We start from the raw sequence: 24,482 nt of genomic DNA, 5'->3' as shown, positions 1-24,482 counted from the left end.
AGTACCAGGCAGATAGAGGTGAGTACCAGGCAGATAGAGGTGAGTACCAGACAGCTAGAGGTGAGTACCAGGCAGCTAGAGGTGAGTACCAGGCAGCTAGAGGTGAGTACCAGACAGCTAGAGGTGAGTACCAGGCAGCTAGAGGTGAGTACCAGGCAGCTATAGGTGAGTACCAGGCAGCTAGAGGTGAGTACCAGGCAGCTAGAGGTGAGTACCAGACAGCTAGAGGTGAGTACCAGGCAGCTAGAGGTGAGTACTAGGCAGCGAGAGGTGAGTACCAGGCAGCTATAGGTGAGTACCAGACAGCTAGAGGTGAGTACCAGACAGCTAGAGGTGAGTACCAGGCAGCTGGAGGTGAGTACCAGGCAGCTGGAGGTGAGTACCAGGCAGCTGGAGGTGTGTACCAGGCAGCTGGAGGTGCGTACCAGGCAGCTGAAGGTGTGTACCAGGTAGCTTGAGGTGAGTACCAGGTAGCTTGAGGTGAGTACCAGGTAGCTAGAGGTGAGTACCAGGCAGCTTGAGGTGAGTACCAGGCAGCTTGAGGTGTGTACCAGGCAGCTGGAGGTGAGTACCAGGCAGCTTGAGGTGTGTACTGGCACACAGGAAACACTGCACAAAACTAACAATTATTTTAGTAACACAGATGAACCGCACACACACACACACACACACACACTTGTACTTACATTTCCCCTCATTGTTTCTACACAGCAGTGTAGCATTGTTTGTGTGTTGTATTACATCCAGCGTCTCTCCGGCCTTTAGCACTAAGTCCTTTGAGCCCCACTTCTTTGTGGCCAGGTTGTGCATCACCTGAACTGATGAAAGTGTTCTAATTTCACCAGTGTACTATGGGATGAAACATATTATAGATTAATATAACAAACTAAACTCCAAGACGTATCTGCATTTTTTGCAAGAGGCTAGTGTGGTTAATTAAAAAAATTTTTTTTTCTAGAAAGTAATTTATACACATTGCGGTATTTCTGATCACAGAAAATCATTTCAATTGTTAAACAATCTTCTTTGCTTTACAATATATAGTGCCCAGCACTCGGGCAGTAATGGCAGAGACAATATATAGTGCCCAGCTCTCAGGCAGTAATGGCAGAGACAATATATAGTGCCCAGCTCTCAGGCAGTAATGGCAGAGACAGGATATAGTGCCCAGCTCTCAGGCAGTAATGGCAGAGACAGAATAAGGAACAATTACTACTGGCATTTTTATATCTGTGTTTATCAGCTGAATCATACCGTTGGCACATGGTCTTGTCTTACGGTTCCCTTGCTAAATACCATCCGGTAACATTTTTGGGTCTCTCCACCGTTCAGATTGAGAGTTGGTCCTCAAATTTACAGGTCCGGGATGGAACGTGGCAGCTACAGTTTAATGCCAACAAATGTCCAATCATGCACTTGGGTCTCAACAAGCTAATTATGGTATCAATTGCATTATAATGCAAACTACTGAGGACGAAAGGGATCCAGAGGACAGGAGAGGCTCCAGAGGAGGAGTTCCAAATTCAAATAGGGTAGGCAGAGCAACTGCCATTCCAAACGGACTTGCTGGCAGTTGGCGGCTTCCCTATTTGAGTTTTGAACTGGCGTCACCACTGGATCTACAGTAGGTGTCACTATTTCTGGTGACCTAAAGGCAGGTAGGCAATGTAACAAAGCAATGAGGAAGGCAAGTCAGATGCTTGGTTGCATAGGGAGAGGTATCAGCAGTAGAAAGAAAGAAGTAATAATGCCACTGTATAGGTCATTGGTACGATCTCATCTGGAATACGGTGTCCATGATTACATTTACCTTGAACTTTTTCCTAAATTCTTTCTCCTCTTTCTCAAGTTTCTTCAGTAATTTATAATCTGGCGACTTCCCAAGAGTGGAGGAATTTGTGTTAAATGTTGAGCTACAAATAATAGATGCAAAGAATATTATCAGTTGTAGCCATCCCATAAGTGTATAAATGAGATCAATGGCAGACTCATACCCCTTTCCCACTAGTATAAATATCGGGAGCGTGCAAAACCTGGGATTTTAGGCAGGTGGAAATGGAAACGCTCCCTGTAGAAATAACCCAGGTCGTGAGACCCGGCATTCCTACCCATGTAGTGACCAGGGTTGAACACGGGTTCAACCTGGGTCACTGTGTAGTGTAAACTGGTAACCGGGGACGATGCGACCAGGGTCCCTTTCACTACAGTGTAAAAGCCAGCGCTGGGAGATGCTTTCATTTCCCAGCGCCACCCAACCCCACCTCCTGATGACGTCACCCGCAAGGCATTATGCTGGGTGGGGACTCTAGTGTGAATGGGTTTGCAAGCCGGGTCGCACCCAGGTTGTAGCCGGGTACAAAATCCCGGGTGCGACCCGGCTTACAGATGCAAAAGGGGTATCACTGCCTACTTCTCATTGTGCTGCCCTCCCATATAAATATATATATAATAAAAATTATGTTTCTGTACCCTAAACACAGAGGGTATTTATAACAGCCCCCTTCCGCACCTAAAGCTAGATCAGCAGATCAATTTTTACATTTGGCCCCTAGCTTCAATGTCAACACCGTCTGCTCCTGCAGTTAGTGTACAGGTGGTCGGCAGATCACCTGTACACACAGCACGGTGCTACACAGCCGACGCAGTATGTTTGTCAACAACGTCGTTCATGGACATATTGCTTGTACACACTGTACGACATTTAATATATTCAGACAGCGTTTGTGTTGGGACTGGGTGCATACCAATCAGCTGAGCTCTTAACTGTCATTTTTCAAACACAACCTGTACCATGAACGTTAGAAGCTGATTGGTACTTTAGTTCTCTCTCAAATTTGGTGCATTTGCTTTCCTATTGTTCAGCTAGATTTATTTTACACTAATTCCGTGCCGTAAGTAAATATCCTGGTGCCCTGCGCAAGAAAGAGCATCGGTGCAAACCCTCTTGCCCACCAAATAAAACTGATATCCCCCCTATGCCGCTCTCTCTCTCATTTATATTATGGTCTTTAATAATCCCCAGGGGAGCCAGGGCGGGAGCACGCAGGACAGGCTGCAGCACTGCTCACTGTAATATATTTTAGGTGGAGGTGCGCCTGGCATAAAAGGAGCCAGACACACTGCTTCTATTATACATTGCATTGGATGCTGGGCAGTGGGCACATACAGATCTTGAAGGCCAGTTCCGCCCACAGGGCTTGTGCTCTATGTGCAGCAGCACCAGCAGCACCACCCCAGTTATTGCAATGCACTAGTCCAGCGGTTCTCAAACCTTCTCAGCATGGGGTCGTGACTCCATGTTGCTGACCATCAGTCTGATGACTTTTCTAATCTCAGTCAGTGATTCAAGGAGTCTGAAATATCTGTTGAATTGTCTGTTATGTAAAGGTGGCCATACACACGGCTGCTCCGTGGGTGCTGGAAGTGTGAGGGACTCGGGAGACCTTACCTTTCCCTGCTCCTCACGCGCCGGGCACCAGTGCTTTCTTTAGAACGCTGTACCGCCCTCCAGTGGCCGGAACCCCAGGCAAATGCCTAAAGCTGCCTAGTGGTGGTGCCGGCCCTGGCCTTACTTCTGTCACTATTAATGGCATTAGCTTGGTAAACTTGGTCGTTAATCATAAATAAAGGTTCTGTAATATTCCTTACTTGAGTTCTGCTGGAGGAGGCGGGAAGTCACTTGATTCCACATCATCGTAAACCTCGCTGTCTGCGCAAATACAAATGACCAACAGTAGTTATTTTTAAATAAAATGTGGAACACAATATATGGGCATAAAATGGTTCTAAACCCGTACTGCTTAACAATTACACATATTAATTAGCCATTAAAGTGTAGCAGTTTCCTCCTCATAGTAGCAATACGACCGTATCTCACACATGACACTACTAAATCTCTTATCCATGCACTCATTATATCCCGCATTGATTATTGCAGTAGTCTCCTAACTGGTCTTCCCAAAAACAGACTCTCGCCACTGCAATCCATTCTAAATGCTGCTGCTAGGCTGATCTTCCTAGCAAGGCGCTCATCGTCTGCTGATCCGCTCTGCCAGTCCCTCCATTGGCTGCCTGTAATTTACCTTATTCAATATAAAATACTAAGACTGTCCACTAACCTCCAAACTTTGAAGCGTTCCCTAAAAATGCACCTCTTCAGGCACATCTATCATATTTAAGTTCTACATGCATAACCCTCAGAGGCACCTATGTATTATATAGATTCCCTTCTGGACTTGTATCTTGGTGGGACTGCTATGCTATTACTGGTGCCTGTCCTTGTGTTCCCCCCCTATGTCCCTATAGATTGTAAGCTTGCAGCAGGGCCCTCCTACCTCCAAGTCTGTCTGTTGTTACCATTTATTAAGGATTGGCTTAGGACAATGCCTCAACTTTAACTCTCTCTCTAAGGTTTGATACATCTCCCCCTATGTCATGTTACTTGCAGTGGTTTTAGGCTTGACTTGTATACTGTATGCATTGTTGCTCCACACTAGTTTGAATATTAAGCAGCCAGAAAGCTTGGGTACTGTAGGGGTACTTAAATATTAATGAGTTTACATATTGCACAGTCCACTTACCATATGCAGATGAATGTGACCTGGAAAATGTAAAACAATTTTTTATGGTTATTAATTGTAGATGGAAGTTTTTCTCAGCAATGTTTTCAACATCATAAATGTTTCGTTTTTTTTTTTTGATAATTATTATATTCACTGATCATTCGTGAAAATTTTACTGAAATATACAGTATTTATACAAACCAAACAATTTTCAAGGCATAAAGGATGGTATTCAATTGTTATCTCCCATCTAAAATGAGAGGGTGATTATATAAAATTATATTAAATAAAAAAATTTTTTTTTGCGCATTATGGTCAGGTTTAGCTACATATTCACACATTTTGGCTCACCACCTCCGGGGATAGCCATCTGAAATGCTGGTGAAAAACAATTGAATATCACCCAAAGGGTCTGATTTCAGACACAAATCTTTCCCTTGTGTTTGCCATCGTTGGCTCGGCGATGCCTACCAGCGCTATTCATATGTAAATTCTGCACTGGATGGGTGTGTAGATTACGGAGCCTGTTCTAGAGCAACAGATTTAACATTTTTGAATTTCCAGTGTCTATCTTTGCATATCCCATAATCAGGGTACAATATCCACCATTGATGATGATGATAGAATACTGAAAGTGTTCTGATTTCCTACACTTTGTAAAGATGCATCAGAAAAGCACCTCAAAATGCCTTGGTGTAGCACCAGCGCATCTCCTTGGTAAAGGAGGTGCCCACCTACTCCCCAGACAAGCTACTGCCATCTAGAAGGAAGCCTAGGAGAAAGTGGTTTCAAGGGTCATCTCCCCTGGAAGACTACAGCACAGTCCAAAATTCAAATAGTGGAGCCACATCCGCTGCCGTACATCACCGGCCGGGACTCACTGGCAGTTGATGCGGCTCCCCTTTTTTGAATTTCGAACTGTACTGCAGCCCCTCCTCTGACACTGGTTATCATGGTTTTTGGCTGCACCAATATTCATGACAATGTTGCCCATCACTAGAACATAGTGGTATCATAGAGATATTATACGTAGTGTATGACATAAAGTAAACTAGAACATTCTGTATTTTGGGGGGAAATGTCATAGACAGGATATGCCCATCTCAGTCTGCAAAAAGTCTCATAGTCTGCTGTCAATCTTGGATGCAGGGTCCTGGGGAAGGGGGGAGGGGCGGGGATTACTGTAACTCCCCAGCAGCCCCTGAATCTGGCCTCAGCAATACATGATTTACTTGATTTTCGTGCCCATTTTCCTGCACCCTGTTAGGTGTACATTGTGTAATTTACAACAATCTGCTACTGCGCAGTGATACCTTAACCCACTTCTATTCAGATCTGCAATCCCTTCCCCTTCTTTGATCCATGTGGATATTTTATGTGGGTATTTGATTATTGCACAGAAGTGACAACACTTAAATAATAGAACAGTAATAGGACTAATACAACAGAATTGAAAATAATCAATGTAAAAAATACAGTAGCGTCATTGCGGAACGATTCAGGAAAACAGAAACGTGATTTAGAAAATTGATCATATGAAGTTGATTGAGATTACTGATCACATATAGATGCAGAGGTTAGTACACCTGATTACAGACTCGGGTTAGACTGAGGCATCAAAGGGGACGGCAGTGCAAGGGGCCCATGTCTGGGGGAGTGGCCACTCTCCGGATGGGGTGTGGTTAAGTCATCATAGAGATTTGGTTAACTATTACAGAGTGCATGAGCTGGGCCCTTTTATAAATATACAGTATATGGTAAATACTGCTAGTCCATGCATGATAATGTAGTAGATTAACATACCTCCCAACCAGTGGCGGCTCCTGCTATAGGGCTGCAGGACTGCAGCCCCTCCAGTTAAAATCACAACACCAGACACAGACAGGCAGCACCATAGCTCCGGTGCTTCCCCCTGCGGGCACCCTCCCCTACCTCTGGAGCTCTGGTGCTGGCTGCTTGTGTCTCTGACATGCTGGTAACCTCCTCTCACCAGGCTCCATGAAGCAGCAGGGCAGACACAGAAACAGCCCAACCCTGTGAGCAGCATGTAGTAGATTCCTATTGGAAGCTGCTACTGCTCATCATACACAGAGCTGGAAACTCCTCCCCCACTTGGTCTGCCAGTACATGTGGCGATGACAGCAATAGCTTCCAACAGGAAGCCATTCTGTGCAAATCACCAGAGGTACAGTGCTTCTATGGGCTGCTGTCTGTGCAGCCCAGAAGCAATTCTCTGCAGTGAGGATGCCCAGACTTCAGTGGGTCACTCAGTGAGATGCAGCTGAAGGAAGGCATGCATTGCACCAGAGAGGTGCATGGAAGTTTATTTTATTTTAATAATATTTGTGTGTAGATCTTTATTAAGAGTATCATTTTGTGTACTTTAATTAATATTAAAGTTATTAAAAGTGTGTATTTTGCTCTGTAACTGTGTTTGTGTGCATACGAGTACACCATTTATTTACAGTAATTGTACACAAACACTGGTACAGATCAAATCAAACTAATAACCTGCAAATAATTAATGACTGTTTGCAACGAGCAGTACCCTGGAAATTTCAGCCCCCCTTAAGTCTAAAGGCAGGAGCTGCCACTGCTCCCAAAGGTCCCAATTTTTGCAGGACATTCCCATTTTTTGGGTCTGTCCTGTGTCCCTCCCACCCGGGGCTGGCAGTGTCCCATGATGGGGGGGCAGTTGGAAGTCCCCCCTGCCTGCTGCTGTTCTGCCCAGTATAGAATAGATGCTATTATTTGAAACAGAGGGCCTGGAGGAATGGCCAGCAGATTACAAAGTGCTGGCCAGGTCCCCATAGTGACGGATAATGGGGTAGTGGCTTGGGGGCGTGGCATCCCCATGAGACCACGCCCACTTCGGCAGATATCAAGCCCTCTTTTTGGACAGCATTTCAATGTTGGGAGGTATGGCTTAATGCACTGTAGAGAATACACCAATAGACCTGTACAGCAAGGAACCATAATTATAATGTCTAATTAAAGTACACAGCCTGGAACCTGATCCCTAGATGAGGAAGAGGGGGTTCTCGCAGTTATTTGGTGCAGGTCTGGCGGCTGTACTGTATACACCGCATTGATAAGATTGCGGCGCCGTTTGCACCATCTTGCGAATCCGTCTCGGTGCATCTTCTTTACACGCACCATTGGACGCATCATCTGTGGCAGGTGCCGTTTCCCCATCTGGGCGCCGCATTGCTATTGTTATGTTAGTTTGTTTGCAAGTATTTATCATACAATCAAATTGATCAGTTGAAGTAAATCTTTGATAGGAAAGCGAATGATTAATGGCAGGTTGGATTGTACTGATTGGTAACTGGTAGAACATTATGCCAGTGAATTAGTAGCGCTCGGTTGATGTTAGCAGACGTGCTCTGGATTAAAAGGTTCTAGAATCTTACAAAACAGCTTCATTTTCTTCACTGTCTTCCTTCTCTGTTTTCTCCTGCACACTTTTCTTTTTCTGTTCACTCCCTTTTAGCTTCTTAAACAGACCCCAGGTCCAAGAGCTGCCGCTCTTTTCGTCCTCCTGTGGTACAGAGCTTTGCAGTGTGTAGAATATACCGTTCAGTTCACAAACAAAGATTGTAGGAAATATGGCAAAAATAAAGACACTCTTAATGAGATAAAATACAGCAGTTCGCTAGTTCTCTGCCTCCATCCCACCAGCATATCTACAATGGTTGCCGGTTGTGTAGTGCCCACAGGTCCTTATGTCAGAGGTTGTCCCTGTCATGCTGTCCACTGGGCAAATAGGATAGACCCCTCTGTGAGATGTGCAGTGGGTAACCCCCAATGCAGGGCCAGGGGAGTAGCACACATTAGTGCTAATGTGCAGTGACCGCATGCTACAAATTAGCATTTTTGTAAATACCCTATTTTTTGCTATACATAGGGCTTAAAGTGTTCCTGGCGGTACTCATTTCCCCTGCCATTTAAACCCCTCCCCCCTCCATTAGACGGAGGCCGGACCACTGCCAGGGATTTTGGCACCCACTGCAAACTACTAAATTTGTGCCCTACCTCCCATATTTAGAAAAGGGACAGTGGTTTTACAATAGCACCCCTGATTCCCATTATACCACACAGTAGCACAATCATATTCACATTACATTGCACGTAGTGACTCTAATTCACAATACAGCACAAAGTAGTGCCCTTTATTTATGTTATGACACACAGTAGGGATCCTTATTCAAGGTATGCTACACAGTAGTACCCCTTATACATGTATTCCACACAGTGGTTTCGCTTACACATAATAGCATGGTAGTATTGCTTATACATGTAATGCCCACAGCAGTCGTAACCTTTACAAAAAATTTCCACAGTAAGTGCCCTTTTCTACACATATCTGTACCACATGCACCTTGTCAGAAAAGGAAGCCGCTGGGACAGGCTTTTCTGTTAAAATAACTGTGCAGAACTGTGGTGGAGGTGGAACTGAGCTCCCCCTTTCACCTCGTTCTTCCCCAATTTAACCCCTGGCTATACAGATACAGGTGCGTCCAAATACACCTAAACTCATATGGTCTATGTGGTGACTAAGCCACCATGCTTTCTGCCACACAGCTGTAAGTGAAGCCCAGCATCTCAGAAAGTTCTGGCCACACCCCCACAGTGATTGGGGTTGCCACACAGCTCTGCCCCCTTTTCTTAAAAGTTTGGAGATACCTAGTACGTGACTTTGGAAGCAGGTACAATAAAAGCAAGAAATGAAGGGCTTGATTCAGACGCACTCAATAGGTAGCATATATTCGCTGTACCGGTCGCCACCCCTAAAAACTCCTGCCCCCAGCATCCCCTCGCTAGCATGTAAGGGGATGTGTACGAGAACACATGCGGGCCTAAGGGGAAAGAAAGCATTCAATGGTCGCCAAACTACAAATTACTTTTTCCCCTTCCGAAACAACAGTCAGTAAAAACTGACTTTTATTTCACAAGATGGCCATAAAGGGGGAGGGTGCTATTTTCCGACAGCATTGAACAGGGATCTCGGCAGAATGGAACTGAGTTTGAAAGCAGTCGGGCCCGTTTTGCTGAGAACGGCTGTGGATTGTCAAGATCACGACCGTTTCTCGCGGGCCACGCCCCTTTTCATCATTCGTCAGGTGGGACATCGAATTAAACCTGGCGAATATCAGTCGAGCGGGCCGAGGGTCATGACATTTCGGGATGTCCTGCCGGTCGTGACATCCCGACAGTTGTGACCCGTGATTGAATACCTCCCTTAATATGGATACCTTTACTCAGAGGGGGAAAAAAAGGGAGAGAAGCCCCATATCACCAATAAATTGGATTTGCCGAGACATAGAAATATCCATATTTCTCATAATGATCTGCAATGTTTACCTTATATAGGAAATATAATCTTTTTTTACCCAACATATTCTATTTGAATTTATATAACAAATACGAACGACGCTGGCAGTTTTAGCGGATATTTTGAACACCTCTCACAGCGATGTTGGCACTCAAAGGGCTAAAATAACAAACCTATAAATGTAAATCGCTGTATGCAAAATACACTTTCGTATGCAAAGGCTGTGGGTACAACATATCACCGAATACAAGGTGGAAACTACAATAGAAATATTGTCGCCCGGGGCGAGGCAGTACATTTATTCAAACACAACCAAATTGTTCACATAAAAAAAGAATGTTCATGAATAGATTGCTATAGCTGTATTGGTCATCTCTTAGCATACAGCAATGTACAAATGGCATCGACTCGTCAAGGGTCGAATTCGATCCGGGGATTGATGTTGCAGATCTGCTCATGCGGATCAGCGAAAATAAGCATGTGCAGACCCGCATTGCGAATGCCGAGGTGTTTGCACACATGGGTGCGGACGGAGGGTGCGGTCAGGAGGCTGGAGCATAGTGACGCTCAGCGTTTCCTGAGCATTCCCACAAAAACGGTGGGTATGTCCGGAAAAACGCTGCGTGTCCCCATGTGAACACAGGCATGCCAAAGCCTGCTCACGACGGGCGGCTGACACCATAGGACGTAAGCTGCCTGCCCCATCTTCGTCCAGGCGCCGCTCATATATAAAAATCAGCCTAGACTGACTTTTATTTGCAAACGGGTGGAACGATCATCCGATGGTCGCCGACCATCGAATGATTTTGCCCCTGTGCACTTGCATGCCTATGGATGTGTTAGGGTACACAGCTATTCATATGCAAATGAAGCCGTTCACTCAGGGAAGGGGGAGGAGTAAGTTCGTTCGCCCGGCAGGCGGCGTCTAACCACTCGGTAAGCAGCGAATGTGCACTGATTACCGAGCCGACGTGAAAGTGAATCACACCCAAAACCTGTCTAAGGCGCAGGACCATGTATTTGTATGTAGTGTGGTAGAACCATAAGTACCTGTCTAGGGGGCTGTCATCAATTCCATCATAAATGTCCTCACTGTGTTCGGGCGCAGGAGGAAAATCTGTGGAAATGTAGCGCAAACAATTCATTCAAAGGTGAAGAAAGACGTCACCATCCCAATTCCCTGCACTGACTAATATTGGTTGACAGGATAAAAAGGTCAACAGTCAAAATGTCGACACGGTCAAAATATTGACATGGAAAAGGTCATGGACATGGAAAACATGGGTTTTTCTTTTCTTTTGGTGTCTAGGTTGACATAGGTCGGCACAGACACTGTATAAGTGTAACGCGTCCCCTCGCATGACGCGCTGCGCTGGCCATGCTTTGGGCACGGTGCTTTGCTGCGCTCTATTATAATCTAACCCTATGCCCATGTGGATGGTAAAGTATGAAAAAGTTTTTTTCTTTCTTTGAAAATCCCATGTCAACCATTTTCATGTAGAACCTATCCATGTCGACATTTTGACCATGTCGACCTTTGACCATGTTGACCTTTTCACTGTTAACCAATAGTTTTGACCGCTTGACTGTCGATCTATACACTGTAGATCTAACGACTGCATACCGGGTCCCAGAATGAGCTGACTTGAAGTCCGATGGACCATGTACGTCTGGCAGCCATGATGGTGTAGCCAAGCACCCTACACATACTTGCCTACCCTCCCGGAATGGCCGGGAGGGTGCCGCAAATTGGGTCCCCTTCCCGGCCCCCGGGAAGGGGGCGTAGTCTCCCGCATTTTCCCCACAGCCCCTGCTCCCCCCTTCCCGCAGTATAAAACTACAAATTTTGTGGGTCCCCGGGGAGGGGGCGGGGCTAAAATTATGCAATTCGCGTCATTTTAGCCCCACCCCCTATCCAAGGATCCAAAAATTGATGCGGCTGTCTGTCATGGGGGCGGGGCTTGGTGAGGTCAGCCTAGCCCCGCCCCCCAAAAGAAACCTCTTCCCGCCCCCCTTTCACTCCTCCCCGGGCTTCTCCCGGAGAGGAGTTTGCAAAAGTCGGCAGGTAAGACCCTACAGCATGAAAAGACAGCCCCAGTATTTGCAGCTGACTGCCACCACCCCCACCTCAGTCCTTAAATCGGAAATTTCTAAGTAGAAACAGAGAGTAGCGATTAAGAAATGTTATACTTACATGATCCCCCACCAGCGCTGTGACTGAAATAAAAAATACACAGATTATGTTTTTATACAATATATGTGTTATGTAATATGTGTGTGTGTGTGTGTGCTAGTGTGAATGTGTACAAATACATAGCATGCAGTGCTAAATTTGATTGAATCGTTTATCGTAATGCTGACTGTACCCAATTGTTATGGGATTTGAGCTTTTAGGGCCTATTCATTATCCGAAGTGAGCCCATTGCACATGCAACAATGCTAGTTTTATATCATGTTATTATTGTCCTCAATTTATAAAGCACCACAAGGGATCCACAGCGCCCAGTTACAGAGTACATAAACAATAAGAAAACTGTGACTTAAGGCCCCCCCATACACTAATAAGATTTGGCCCGATTTCACCCGATCCCTATAAATCGTCCCAAATCAGATGTGTGTAACATCCCATCCGACCGCGCTCCAGGCCCGGCCTCACTGCCTGGGAGTCCCACACACTCTGACGTATTGAAAAAAAATGCCTGTCATGTTTCAAACCCATGCGGGCCCCAGCGAACGCAGGCGGATGGATGACGCTGGCGCGTGTCCCAATTTCACCAAACTGCAAGCAGCCGCCGAGTGTCTCCTGCGTCACGCAGCGGCTGTGAGGCCCATTGTACTGTCCTAATCTCTATACCTGCTTACATAACTATGATGCTGCAGACTGTTCTGTTTCCAAACTACTCGCTTCTGTTTTCTGCTTCCTTTTCTTTTGCTTCCGTAAAGAGCTGAGTAGTAATAATTGACTTCTGTCTTCTACATTCATTCTTTACCTGTATCTCATTTTAGTTATATTTTCATGCAATCTCTTTTGTTTTAAGTGTATTGAACTTTTATGTATAACTAAAGAAGTGTTAAGGCCCAACTTGTCCATACTTGCCTACTTTTTGAGTCTCCTCTCTGGGAGAAGCCCAGAGAGGAGACTCTCTGCAGCACTTCCTGGGAGTGGGGGGCAGAGCTTGACGTCTTTAAGCCCTGTTCAATCACGGTAAATGCCGTGATTCGTGGCTCTCAGGGGAGGGGGAGGGGCTACATGGTGCAATTTTCATATTTAGCCCCGCCCCCTTCCTGGAGAGCCGTGAATGCCGGTATTTTACTGGCAGTGGAGGTAGCTGTAGGGTGGGGCTGATGTGATGGGTAGGAATGCGGGAGGCTTGCTTACCCTTCCAGGGGGCCGGGAGGGGGACCTGATTTCTGGAACCCTCCCACCCCGGGTAGGATTTCCACCCTGATTTCCCATGAATTTTCCAAGCAGCTTCCTAGCATGTGATTTATTGCATGTACAAGAACTCCCAGGGAGCTGCTGGGGGAGTTAAAAAAAAATTGTATGCGATACATGGCGCCCGCGATGTGCCGCTGATAGTCCGATTCCGATTAATCTTTTGTGCTGCGCATAAGATCAATAGGATCCGATTCGATGCGCGCGGGAACACGCATCGGAACCAATCGGAACCAATCACATGTCAAGCATCTCTGATTTGGCCCGATTTCACCCATGTGCAGATCGGGTCCTGCATCGTGAGACCCAGTGCCCCCCAAAGGGTGGTGATTTTTGAAAACAGGGACATGCCGGCCCCATTTTCAAGGCATGCTGAGACCATAGTTTGCATCTTCCATTGCAGCATCACTGGTTCTGGATGGGTGTTCCCCTGCTTCCTCCCCTACCCACCCCGTCCCCTCCCCTCCTGGAGCGAATGCCCACTAGTGTGAAACCAAAGCCATTGGCTCCGGCGTTTGCACATCTGCAATCCCCAAACATCGGTTACAGGGACGAATTTGGCCCGTAACAAAGTGCTCTTAATTAGCCCCAAAGTTATTTGTTCCAATGATGTGGTTATATTATAGAATTTCTGTAAATATACTGTACAGCGTGGTGGCTTTTACCTGCTGATAGAATCTTGTTCTCCGACATCATCATATATCTCTTGGTCATTTTCTGGTTTTATAGGCCGGTGCATTATGGATTGTTTCCTTTTAAGCGAATCGTAGTCAATTTTTACCATTGTTGTCTTTATATAGCCATCTGGGAAAATAATGCACATTTTGAGTTCGCCGGTACTTGCTGTTACGAAACAGCTGCGGCCTTTGAAACCCTTTAAAGTTTCATAAGTGTTTCAAAACGGCCAGGAGAGGAGAAGAACATGTAGGTCATGCCCCAAGCTTGCAAATTCCATGAATCGTGTGTACTCAAGTAAGGGGTGGGGCTAAAACAATGACAATTCTCAGCATTTTTGCCCGCCCCCTCCAAATTGACCCATGATTCCTGGCATTATCTCCCTTGCCTAGTGGGAGGGATGTCAGAGGATTACCCACTCTTCCAGCGGTGCAGGGGACTACCAGAAATATCAGGAGTCCCCCGCAAATGCTGGTAGAGTAGGTAAATATGAATTATATTGCATACCTCCCAACATTGGTGGCAGGGAAGGCGAGACACAGGTGTGCACCAAAGGCAAGCGCTCAAAATTAGGAGGCATGGCCCTCCCGATCAGGGGATGTGGCCTACACCCGTGGAGCTCACGCAAGGCCACCCCCCATATTTCCCACTGTTGGGGGCATGGCCAGTGATGTGAGAGCTGCAGGCCCTGCCCCAATCCTCCTTCTGCATTGAATAGATGCTGTGTGTGGAACCAACCCAAAAAAAGGGACAGTCCTGTGAAGAGAATTAATAAAACCCATACAAATGTATGTGCAGCCACTGATTGGCTGAGAGAGCTCTCTCAGCCAATCAGTGCCTTCTATTCAATTGTATGGTTTTTTTTTTAAAGTCTGCATCCCCCGCCCAGCTCTTGGAGTTGTCGTCCCCCCCCCCCCCCCCCCGCACCAATTACGATGGGGTTTAGACATATTTGCTTAGCTGCAAATAGATTTGTAGCCGTCCACATCCATACACACAGAAAGGCGGCCTTTCACTCTAGTGGGGCGGCTGATAAATGTTGGCCACTGCCAATTTGTGGCCATGCGATCAGGTCTGAATTTGGGCACATACACAGAATTAAAAAAATCATCGGTATTAGAAAAGAAGTCTGAAGGAGCTGATAAGATTACAATACTCACAAATTCCTTTCATTCTGCCCAACCACTTCCCTTCAGGGTTGTCTGTAATGCGGATGACTTCTATCTGTTCTCCATTTTTAAAAGAGAGTTCATTTTTACCCCCTTTATAATCCATGCAAGCGTGGGCCTGGTGCAGAACCTCAACCTTTTCCGGTAACTACAGACCAAAAGTAAGATATAGAGAAGAGAGATCATTTACTCTGTTCCGGCATACAAACAGAGGCAATACTGCAGCCAGGGCCGCCATCAGGGGGGTGCTATGGGTAAAACTGTCCCGGGCCCCGCAATTTCTAATGGCAGCCCTGCCTGCGGCTCTGTAAGTGCTGGCATTGTCATTACTTTGAATCGTTTCCTCATCTCCTGCTCCTTTTTCTCTCTCTCCTTTTGCTCTTTCTTCGCTTGCTCCAACACTTTCTTCCTCTTCTTCTCCTTCTTTTCCTCTTGTTCTCTCCTGTCCTGAGCACTGTACAGAAATTGTATTGCAGTCAGCAAGGGGGAAAGACACAAATACTTTTACCTTAAGTTATAGCAGGTAGTTAAAGTTAGCGAAGCTGATGCAGAGTAAGGGGCTGATTCAGGATCGTTGTGATCCGAGTACGGCCCCTGCACTGATGGTCGGGGTTTGCGCATGTGCATTTCTGTGCATGTGCAAACCCTGGCAGAGAACAGCTTTGATGAGTTACGGGGAGGGAGGGCCGGGGTCGCGCAGGGGGCGGCAGCAGGTGAACGGCTCCCCGCTGAGCGTTCCCCTGGGAACGTAGGTGGGTCAATCAGGCAGCTGACTTCACATGATGTCAGCGCCCGCCCCCTCTTCGGCAGACACAGTCGGAAATAGAAAGTCAGTAAAGACTGACTGTTATTTCCAATGGGGAGAGAAATCATTCAGCCGCATGGTACCGAGGGGATTCAGCGACGGGGGGTGAGCATTCAGAATGGCGGCGTTAAGCCGCTCAATAAGCAGCAAACAACCGCTACTTAGTGAGCGGCAGTGAATCAGGCCCTTAGTACACATTTTATAGTGTTATTTATACCCTGCAGCCAGTTTCATTGCTCCACACTGCCACCCAGTGCAACCTGCAGCCGCTACAGGCTCCTGGAGCATCCTGCAGCCTGTACAGCCATCGGGAGTGTCCTGCAGCCGCTACAGCCACCTGGAGTATCCTGCAACCGCTACAGCCACCTGGAGTATCCTGCAGCCTGTACAGCCACCAGGAATGTCCTGCAGCAGCTACAGCCACCTGGAGCATTCTGCAGCCGCTACAGCAACCAGGAGCATCCTGCAGCCTGTACAGCCACCAGGAATGTCCTGCAGCGGCTACAGCCACCTGGAGCATCCTGCAGCCTGTACAGCCATCGGGAGTGTCCTGCAGCCGCTACAGCCACCTGGAGCATCCTGCAGCCTGTACAGCCACCAGGAATGTCCTGTAGACGCTACAGCCACCTGGAGCATCCTGCAGCCTGTACAGCCACTGGGAGTGTCCTGCAGCCACACCGGGAGTGTCCTGCAGCTGCTACAGCCACCTGGAGGGTCTGGCAGCCTGTACAGCCACTGGGAGTGTCCTGCAGCCACACCGGGAGTGTCCTGCAGCTGCTACAGCCACCTGGAGGGTCCGGCAGCCTGTAAAACCACCGGGAGTGTCCTGCAGCCGCTACAGCCACCAGGAGTGTCCTGCAGCCGCTACAGCCACCTGGAGGGTCTGGCAGCCTGTACAGCCACCAGGAGTGTCCCGCAGCCGCTACAGCCACTGGGAGCGTCCTGCATCTGCTACAGCCACCTGGAGCATCCTGCAGCCTGTATAGCCACCGGGAGTATCCTGCAGCCGCTACAGCCACCGGGAGTGTCCTGCAGCCTCTACACCTACCGGGAGTGTCCTGCAGCCTCTACAGCCACCTGGAGTATCCTGCAGCAGCTACAGCCACGGGAGTGTCCTGCAGCCGCTACAGCCACTGGAAGTGTCGTGCAGCTTGCATAGCCACCCAGAGTATCCTGCAGCCTGTGCAGCCACCTGGAGTATCCTGCACCCTGTACAGCCACCGGGAGTGTCCCACAGCTTGTCCAGCTACCCAGAGTGTCTTGCAGCCTGCACAGCCACACCCTCACAGCAGGTGGCTTTTTTTTATTGCACCATCTATAGGGTGCTGATGCCGTATAAGATGAGATCATACCTTTGCTCGTCAATCCCTTCATAGCATTCCTCTTCACTTTCTTCACTCTATGGAAAAAAACAAGAATTGCTCAGATCTATATCCTCGTGCCATATTCTATGTAAGTGCCTACCACGCCAATCTCTGTGCTGGAGTGACCCAGTGTATATGTTCTTGTCAGTCTTTGTCATGCAGCTTTGTGATGTTTCTGTGTTTTTTTGTGTTTCTGTCACTCTTGTCCTACGTTGTGTCACTGTCTGTATCACCTGCTCTCTGTGTTTCTGTCTATGTGGGAATGTTTCTGTCACATCCCCAGGTTTTACTAGTGATGAAATCTCTTCTCTAGAAACATTTTCTCTAGAGTACATCATAAACCGCAGTAAGAAGTTAATAAGGCTGAATGACCATGGCCCCTCTGAACTGGTATGGGAACCTGATTTTGGGATAAATAGAGGAAAATGGTGCCTCAAGCTTGAACTGTGGCCTGATCTAGAGATGTATGCAATTGCTGTGCAAAAATATGCAAATATCGCAGTAAAAGAGAGTTGTGCCGTGACCCGGTAAAATTTTGGGGTGTGGCCTAATCACGGGAGTTGTGGCCACTTCCCGGCAATTAGGCCACACCCATAAAATGTTTAGGGGGTTCAAAAAAACAGTCTAAAGTCGAGGGGGATTGTTGGTATTGTCTCCCTCCCCTCAACAGCAGCAGCAGCACACACCTACAGCATGTGCTGTAGGTGTGTGCTGCTGCTGCTGCTGAGGGAGGGACAGAGGGGGCTGGGTCAGATCAGGGCCCCGCCGGGCACCTTTAGCAAGCCCGGGTAATTAGTACCCGCTCCCCCCCCTCTTGGCAGCCATACACATTCATGACACGTCTGCGTTTATGCTGCCGCTCCCCATTACCACCCCTAAACGGTCCCTGACTGTCAATCACTTAGCAGATAAATACTCCCTGTGATCACCACCACAAGACCGCGGAGGCACATGTGCAGCGCACCTTAGACACATGTGCGGACCACCAATAATCGCTCAACTGCGAAAACATCGGTCTTGCTTACATCTCAAAATCAAACCTGGCCCAGACAGGGTGCGATATGTGCGGTGTGCATTTTGTACTAGATCGCATCGCAAGCCTTATAGAAATAAGGTGCGATTAGGAGTACATGCGATGCGTTTCCAACTAAAAAATTCAAAAAGCATCCGACCAATGAATGATTTCTCCTGGCTTCGTAAATAAAAGTTAGTGGGAACTGACTTATTTGCGAGCACCGGGAGAAAGACGGGGCAGGCTACTGACTTCCTGTGACATCAGCAGCTTGCCCCCGGCACACATCGTCCCGCACATGAACCATGGGAACAAGCAGTGTTTTCATGGGAAAGCTCATAAAACGATGGGCCCTGCGACCCCTGTCCTCGCCCCATCTGAATGAATTAGAATCAACCCATAATGCAGATGGTATTCTATACAAATAAGACTAGAGAGGATACAACTACATTGCTGGCAGGATTGCCGGTCGCCACATTTTTGGCAGGAATGCTCAAAACTTTCTGGTTTCTTACTTGGCATTGATGTGCATCTAGCAATTCTTCAAGTCCATATTCTTAATGTGCCATCTGGTTTTCACCATGAAACGAACTCTGCTGCCACCTGCCTCGCTCAGTGCCGTCTATACTTATACTAAACGCACTCACTGACTGCATAAAATGCACGACTGTCATCATCAATAACTCCTCTACATCGTTCAACAAAACCGGAGTCCTTGGTCAACATACTACAACACCTGCTCGCCTTTCAGATGATTGCTATAACTCCCACTCTGAACAATCCTTATGGCAAACTAATTTACTCATCCGCCTATTATTTTTTATTTATTATTTCAGTCTTGTTGTTCCCTTCCGAATCTTATTATTCACCCTAATAATGCTGCAATGTGATCACTATTTTTAAAAAATCAATGATGCTCCCTAATTACTTACTTACCCAATACAGTTGCATGGGATGCGACCAGTCACAGTTGCCGACGTGGAGCTGCAGCGCATTCCAGAATTCAAATGTGGGAACCACACCAACTGCCACCTCAATCCCTGCCGTACATCACTGGCCAGGACTCACTGGCAGTAGCTGCGGCTCCTCTATTTGAATTTTTGGACTGAATTGCTGCCCCACCACTGGAGATGCCACTGAATGCGACCCCAATCATCCCATGTGACTGCAGTGCTCCAACCACAGGCATTTTCTAGGGATAATCATTTCTGCACAAGTGCACAATAGACTTCTTCCTTCTCAAGTCCCCCCAGCAGTGATGTAGAAGAATGTGAACACCAGCAGTTACATTTAAGTGTAATGTCACAAAGGAGTTAATGTGCCAGATGCACTAAGCTTCAAAAGTGATCAAATGGAGAGTGATAAACAACCAGCCAATCTGCTCCTGCCTGACATTTTTTAAAAACAGCCTGTGACATAACATGTAGGAGCTGATTGGCTGGTTGTTTATCCATTTATTTAGGGCCCCTCCCCCTATGTTTATCCATACTTGCCTACTTTTGTTTTCTCCTCTCCAGGAGAAGCCCGGAGAGGAGACCTGATAGTAGCATCTAAGGAATTCGAGGCCGGCAGAAGTCATCAACCCCCGCCCCATGGCAGTCAATCAATGTAATTTGCGGGTCCACGAATTGGGGGAAGAGCTACAATAGCACGAGATGACGCGATTTGTGTCATTTTAGCCCCACCCCTCGCTGTGGACTCACGAAAACCGTTAATTTTGTGCAGCATGGAATGGAGGTGAGGGGGCTGCCTGGCCAATGCAGGAGGATTACCCACCTTCCCTGGGGGCCGGGAGGGGGAGACAATTTTCGGGAGCCTCCTGGCAATTCCGGGAGGGTAGGCAAGTCTGTGTTTATCACTGTCCATTTTATCACTTTTGAAGCTTAGTTCATCTGGCCCTATGTCACTGGGTGGGGGATTATAGAAAAGGGAGTTACTGCCACTACTAGGGGAGGAGCTAGACTTCTTCAGGCATTTTCTTTACACAAAATATTTAAATATTTTTTTAAAATGATTTAGAATATATTACCAAGAAGATTAATATATTTATACCTTTGTAATGAGTAATATTTTGTGCTTCAATTTATGTGCCCTTATTATTTTATACGTTGGTCCCTAATGAACTTTGGATAATAATGACTGCTGCTCTGTGATAATTTGTACTTGTCACTGTTTTCACGTAGACCAATTTAGACTACATTAATAATGTTCCCAAACCATGACCCTAATTCAGAGTTACATTTGGGTGGGGTGTGTTGACACTGAAGTCTAAATTGCATTGTAAAATAAAGCAGACAGTATTTACCCTGCACAGAAACAAAATAACTCACCCAACTCTCTGCACATTTCACATCTGCCCCACCTGCAGTGCACATGTTTTGCCCATTTTGAGAACAAATTTGGCTTGGTACATCTTGCCAAAAGTAATTTTATATTAGAGAGAGAAATATACTTACTATATCATTAGCCGTGGATCCTGAAAAAAATAAATTTAAAACAAAAGTTGCACAATTAATTTGATATAAAGATGTGTAATTGTATAGAACTTGCTGCAGTGTGCTCCTTATTTGTTATTTTTCCTTGTATACAACATTTGCTATCCTCTCCATAGTGCAGCGTCAAAGCAAACTATGGCCCTTATTCAGATATGATCGCAGTACAAATTTTATCTAAAAATGGGCAAAACCATGTGCACTGCAGGTGGGGCAGATGTAACATGTATAGAGAGAGTTAGATTTGTGTGAGTTATTTTGTTTCTGTGCAGGGTAAATACTGGCTGCATTATTTTTACACTGCAATTTAGATTTCAGTTTCAACACACCCCACCAAAATTTAACTCTCTGTGCACATGTTACATTTGCCCCACCTGCAGTGCACATGGTTTTGCTCATTTTGAGAACAAATTTGTGCTGCGATCAGATCTGAATAAGGGCCTATGTGCAATATTGGAACCTGGATGTATCGATTAAGTACAGGAAACCGGCTGAAGTGAAAAATAGTATATTGTAAGCATAGGCGAATCTAGAATTATGGTAATGGGTGGTCCCAGATCTAGACCACGATAGTAGGGGGACCTTTGCGCGGCATAGCCGCGCGGCAAAAAGGGGTATGGCCTCATGGGAAGGAGGCCCTGGCATCACAAAAAGGGGTGTGGTATTACACTTTAGACCGTACACAGTAATGCCCATTACACATTTTAGCAAACTCCGTAATACCCATTACACATAAATGAGACCAGTATCATATTGAAGAACTTTTGAGTTGGCTTCGAATGATTTTGGTCCCGTGAAACTGGGCTGTTTGGTTCCAGAGAAATCTGCCCTCAAAGAACATAAACAGTCATTAAATTACATTTAAGAAATGAAAAAAAAAAAGGTTAACCTCAAAATCCCTGGAACCAATTAACCCATATGGATCCAGCCACAGATTGAAGGCCCAGGGATTTGGGTTCGACTGAGATCAACCTCGAGCTTCAGTGATGCCGAAGGGGGAACTGGCAGCCGTTGAACTGGGTGGGGGTCGGAATTAGCGGGTCCCATGTTATCCTATAGGGAAAACGTTCCAGCTTTGCCTGGCTGTATCTCTGGTTCCCAGGGGGCTAGAGACACGGGGCTGGGCTCGTTGGAAAGCCCCATCCCTCAGCTACAAAATGGTGCACCCCCGGACCACCCCCTAGATTCGCCTATGATTGTAAGGTTTCATGGTGTATGGGAATGTGATGACATAATGTAATTTCTGGTGTTTATTATTTGAAGTTTATTGCTTAGTACATACGAGAGTCTGAACCCTTTACGCTCTGATCCGATACACACTCAGGTGCTGGCTTTCAGTTTACTCAGAAGTAGCAATATCGCTGATGGCCCTATGCGGACTATACATTAGAGTGGTGATAGGGCTTGCCATAGGTTCTGCTGAAGACATTCTTTGCCAGAGAATTACTGCTGATAACAGCATGCTAATTGATTTTCTTAGGTGCCCATACACTTATCCAATTTGGGCCGATTTTGCCTGATTCCGACCGATCCGGCAGAGAAATCGGCCCAAATTGGATGTTTGATATCCCCTCCGAGCCGATGAGCAGTCCCGTGCGCATGGGATCAGAGTTGGGAGGGCGGACGGGCTGCACATAAAATCTATTGGATTGGACCCATCAGTGGCACATTGTGGGTGCTTTTTAGCACCCATAATATGTTGCGTCCAATCCGTCGGTGTGTGCCAGCGGTGAAGTACCGCTGGCACACACCTATGTGCAGCGACAGGGTCCAGGCAGCAGGGTCAGGGCAGCGGGGTCCGAGCGGCGGGGAGCTGATAGCCATATTTGCCGGGCGGCAGGGTGGGAAGCAGCTGCTGAATAAAATAACAAAATATTTTTTTTGAGAATTCTCTCAGCCAATAACCGTCTGGCCCGTCTTTGAAATTTTTTTTTTTTATTCAGCAGCCGCTTCCCGCCTCACCACCCGGTATCTGCTGCTACATGCTCTGCATTGCTGTACGGACCACATTGGTCATTGATGGCCAGATCCCGCTGCCCGCCTCCTGCCGCAGTCAGCTCATCTGAGGTTTTTTTACATGCAATATATTGCATGTGATTCATTGCATATAAAAATGGCACATCGAGTGCCAAATCGTAAGTGAGCCTTTAGGTATCTCTAGTTGGGGCCATCTTAACGTACAGGCACATTGGGTAGCTGCCCAGGGTCACACAATTTTTTAAAATTAGTTCCTATGAATGGGTGGGTAGTGGCTCTAGTGCAGTGATTTGCCCAGGGCCTACAATGCTGTTAAGATGGCTCTGCCTCCAGCATAAGCAGGATAGGGAAATATAGACCTTTGCAGGAGATGCGGTCCATTTCCCGGCGGTCGGAATCCCGGCGGTCAAAATCCCGACGCCGGAATCCCGACCGCCGAAATCCCAACACTTTCTCCCTCTGTCGATGTCCACGACACCCATAGAGGGAGAATAAATTAGTGTGCTGAGCGCAGCGAGCCCGCAAGGGGGGGGCGATCCACGTCCCCCCTTGTTGGGATTTCGGCGGCCGGGATTCCGCCGTCGGGATTTTGACCGCCGGGATTCGGATCGCCGGGATTTCATACCGAATCCCTTTGCAGAGTCCTGTAAACTTAAATGATGCATTCCAGGACGTGATCATTCCACAAATTGGCTGCCACCACTGGTGTTAGCCTATAGCCCTGGGTATAATTTAATTCCAAATCCAGATTATCATTTATTTCTCAATAATGATAGATATATACTGTATATATTACAATGTATCAGAAATATATTGCATTTACTATAAGATGTATTCAGTAAATCTCACTGTACATACCATCAATTTCAATGTCATCATAATTCTCATCTTCTATTAGATTTCTGTGAATTAATAAAGAATAACTGAGTTTTAATTTGTTTTTCTGAATATACTAATTACTATTATATCATTCAATACCAACCATAACACACTGTATCATGTATTATACAGTAATGACTGATTTATCCATTTATTATTTTAGATTCATTTGCCATCATTATGGAATATACAGAAAATACAATTAAACTTAGTTTATACACTGTTTAATTAATCTTGCAATACAGATAGAAGAAAATGACAGCAAAATACAAAGGTAAGTTTACAGTGGAACATTTTTAATACATAATACAGAGTCATGGTTTACTGGTACATATAAACAGTGCCAATGCAAGGTGTTTGAGCTCTCTAGGCAAAACTTCAGCTTGCTGCTGCCACCAGGACCTGCCACCCACACACCATTGCCAAGTTTGAAGAACTTGGGGTGAAAATGTGCAGATGGCGTCTTAGAAGTTCAACACCTTACGTCTGCATCAAATTCAACAAGGATGCCTCTCTCAAAGTAATAGTTAATTATGTAATAGTCAGACTGAGGGGTCCCCCCCTAGAATAAGGGTTACATAAGCAGCTGCGGAGCTGCCTAATTGTAGAGCTGTCCCTGCATATATGCATAGAATATAGGGACACAAGTATTTGGCCACACCTGTTGCTCATTGAATTCAGGTGTTTCTATCAGACACGTTGCCACTGGTGTATGTAATCAAGCCCCATGTCATGCAGTCTCCATTTGAAATTTATTTTTATACAAAATGTGTCAT

The 24,482-nt window shown here is 46.4% G+C and overlaps 1 protein-coding gene across 2 annotated transcripts in view; it reads right to left on the bottom strand.

The window, feature by feature from the left end:
• FYB1 (FYN binding protein 1) overlaps positions 1-24,482 on the bottom strand; it is a 136,252-nt gene that overhangs the window by 13,348 nt on the left and 98,422 nt on the right. The window contains exons 4-16 of one of the 2 annotated variants that reach the window (XM_083154439.1): positions 23,686-23,729; positions 20,815-20,834; positions 17,335-17,381; positions 15,508-15,631; positions 15,169-15,325; positions 13,999-14,137; positions 12,092-12,114; positions 10,948-11,014; positions 7,976-8,116; positions 4,581-4,600; positions 3,649-3,709; positions 1,811-1,913; positions 687-849 (exon numbers count right to left, since the gene is read on the bottom strand). In XM_083154439.1, coding sequence (XP_083010565.1) covers positions 687-849; positions 1,811-1,913; positions 3,649-3,709; positions 4,581-4,600; positions 7,976-8,116; positions 10,948-11,014; positions 12,092-12,114; positions 13,999-14,137; positions 15,169-15,325; positions 15,508-15,631; positions 17,335-17,381; positions 20,815-20,834; positions 23,686-23,729 — 1,109 coding nt within the window. The remainder of the gene's footprint in view (positions 1-686; positions 850-1,810; positions 1,914-3,648; positions 3,710-4,580; positions 4,601-7,975; positions 8,117-10,947; positions 11,015-12,091; positions 12,115-13,998; positions 14,138-15,168; positions 15,326-15,507; positions 15,632-17,334; positions 17,382-20,814; positions 20,835-23,685; positions 23,730-24,482) is intronic. The other variant, XM_083154450.1, reaches the window with a different exon arrangement.

Source organism: Crinia signifera, chromosome 1, assembly GCF_055691185.1.
Source record: "Crinia signifera chromosome 1, ASM5569118v1, whole genome shotgun sequence".
Taxonomy (NCBI): Eukaryota; Metazoa; Chordata; class Amphibia; order Anura; family Myobatrachidae; genus Crinia; species Crinia signifera.
Note: the sequence above shows the minus strand (reverse complement) of the source record. Positions and strands in the feature narration are given on the sequence as shown.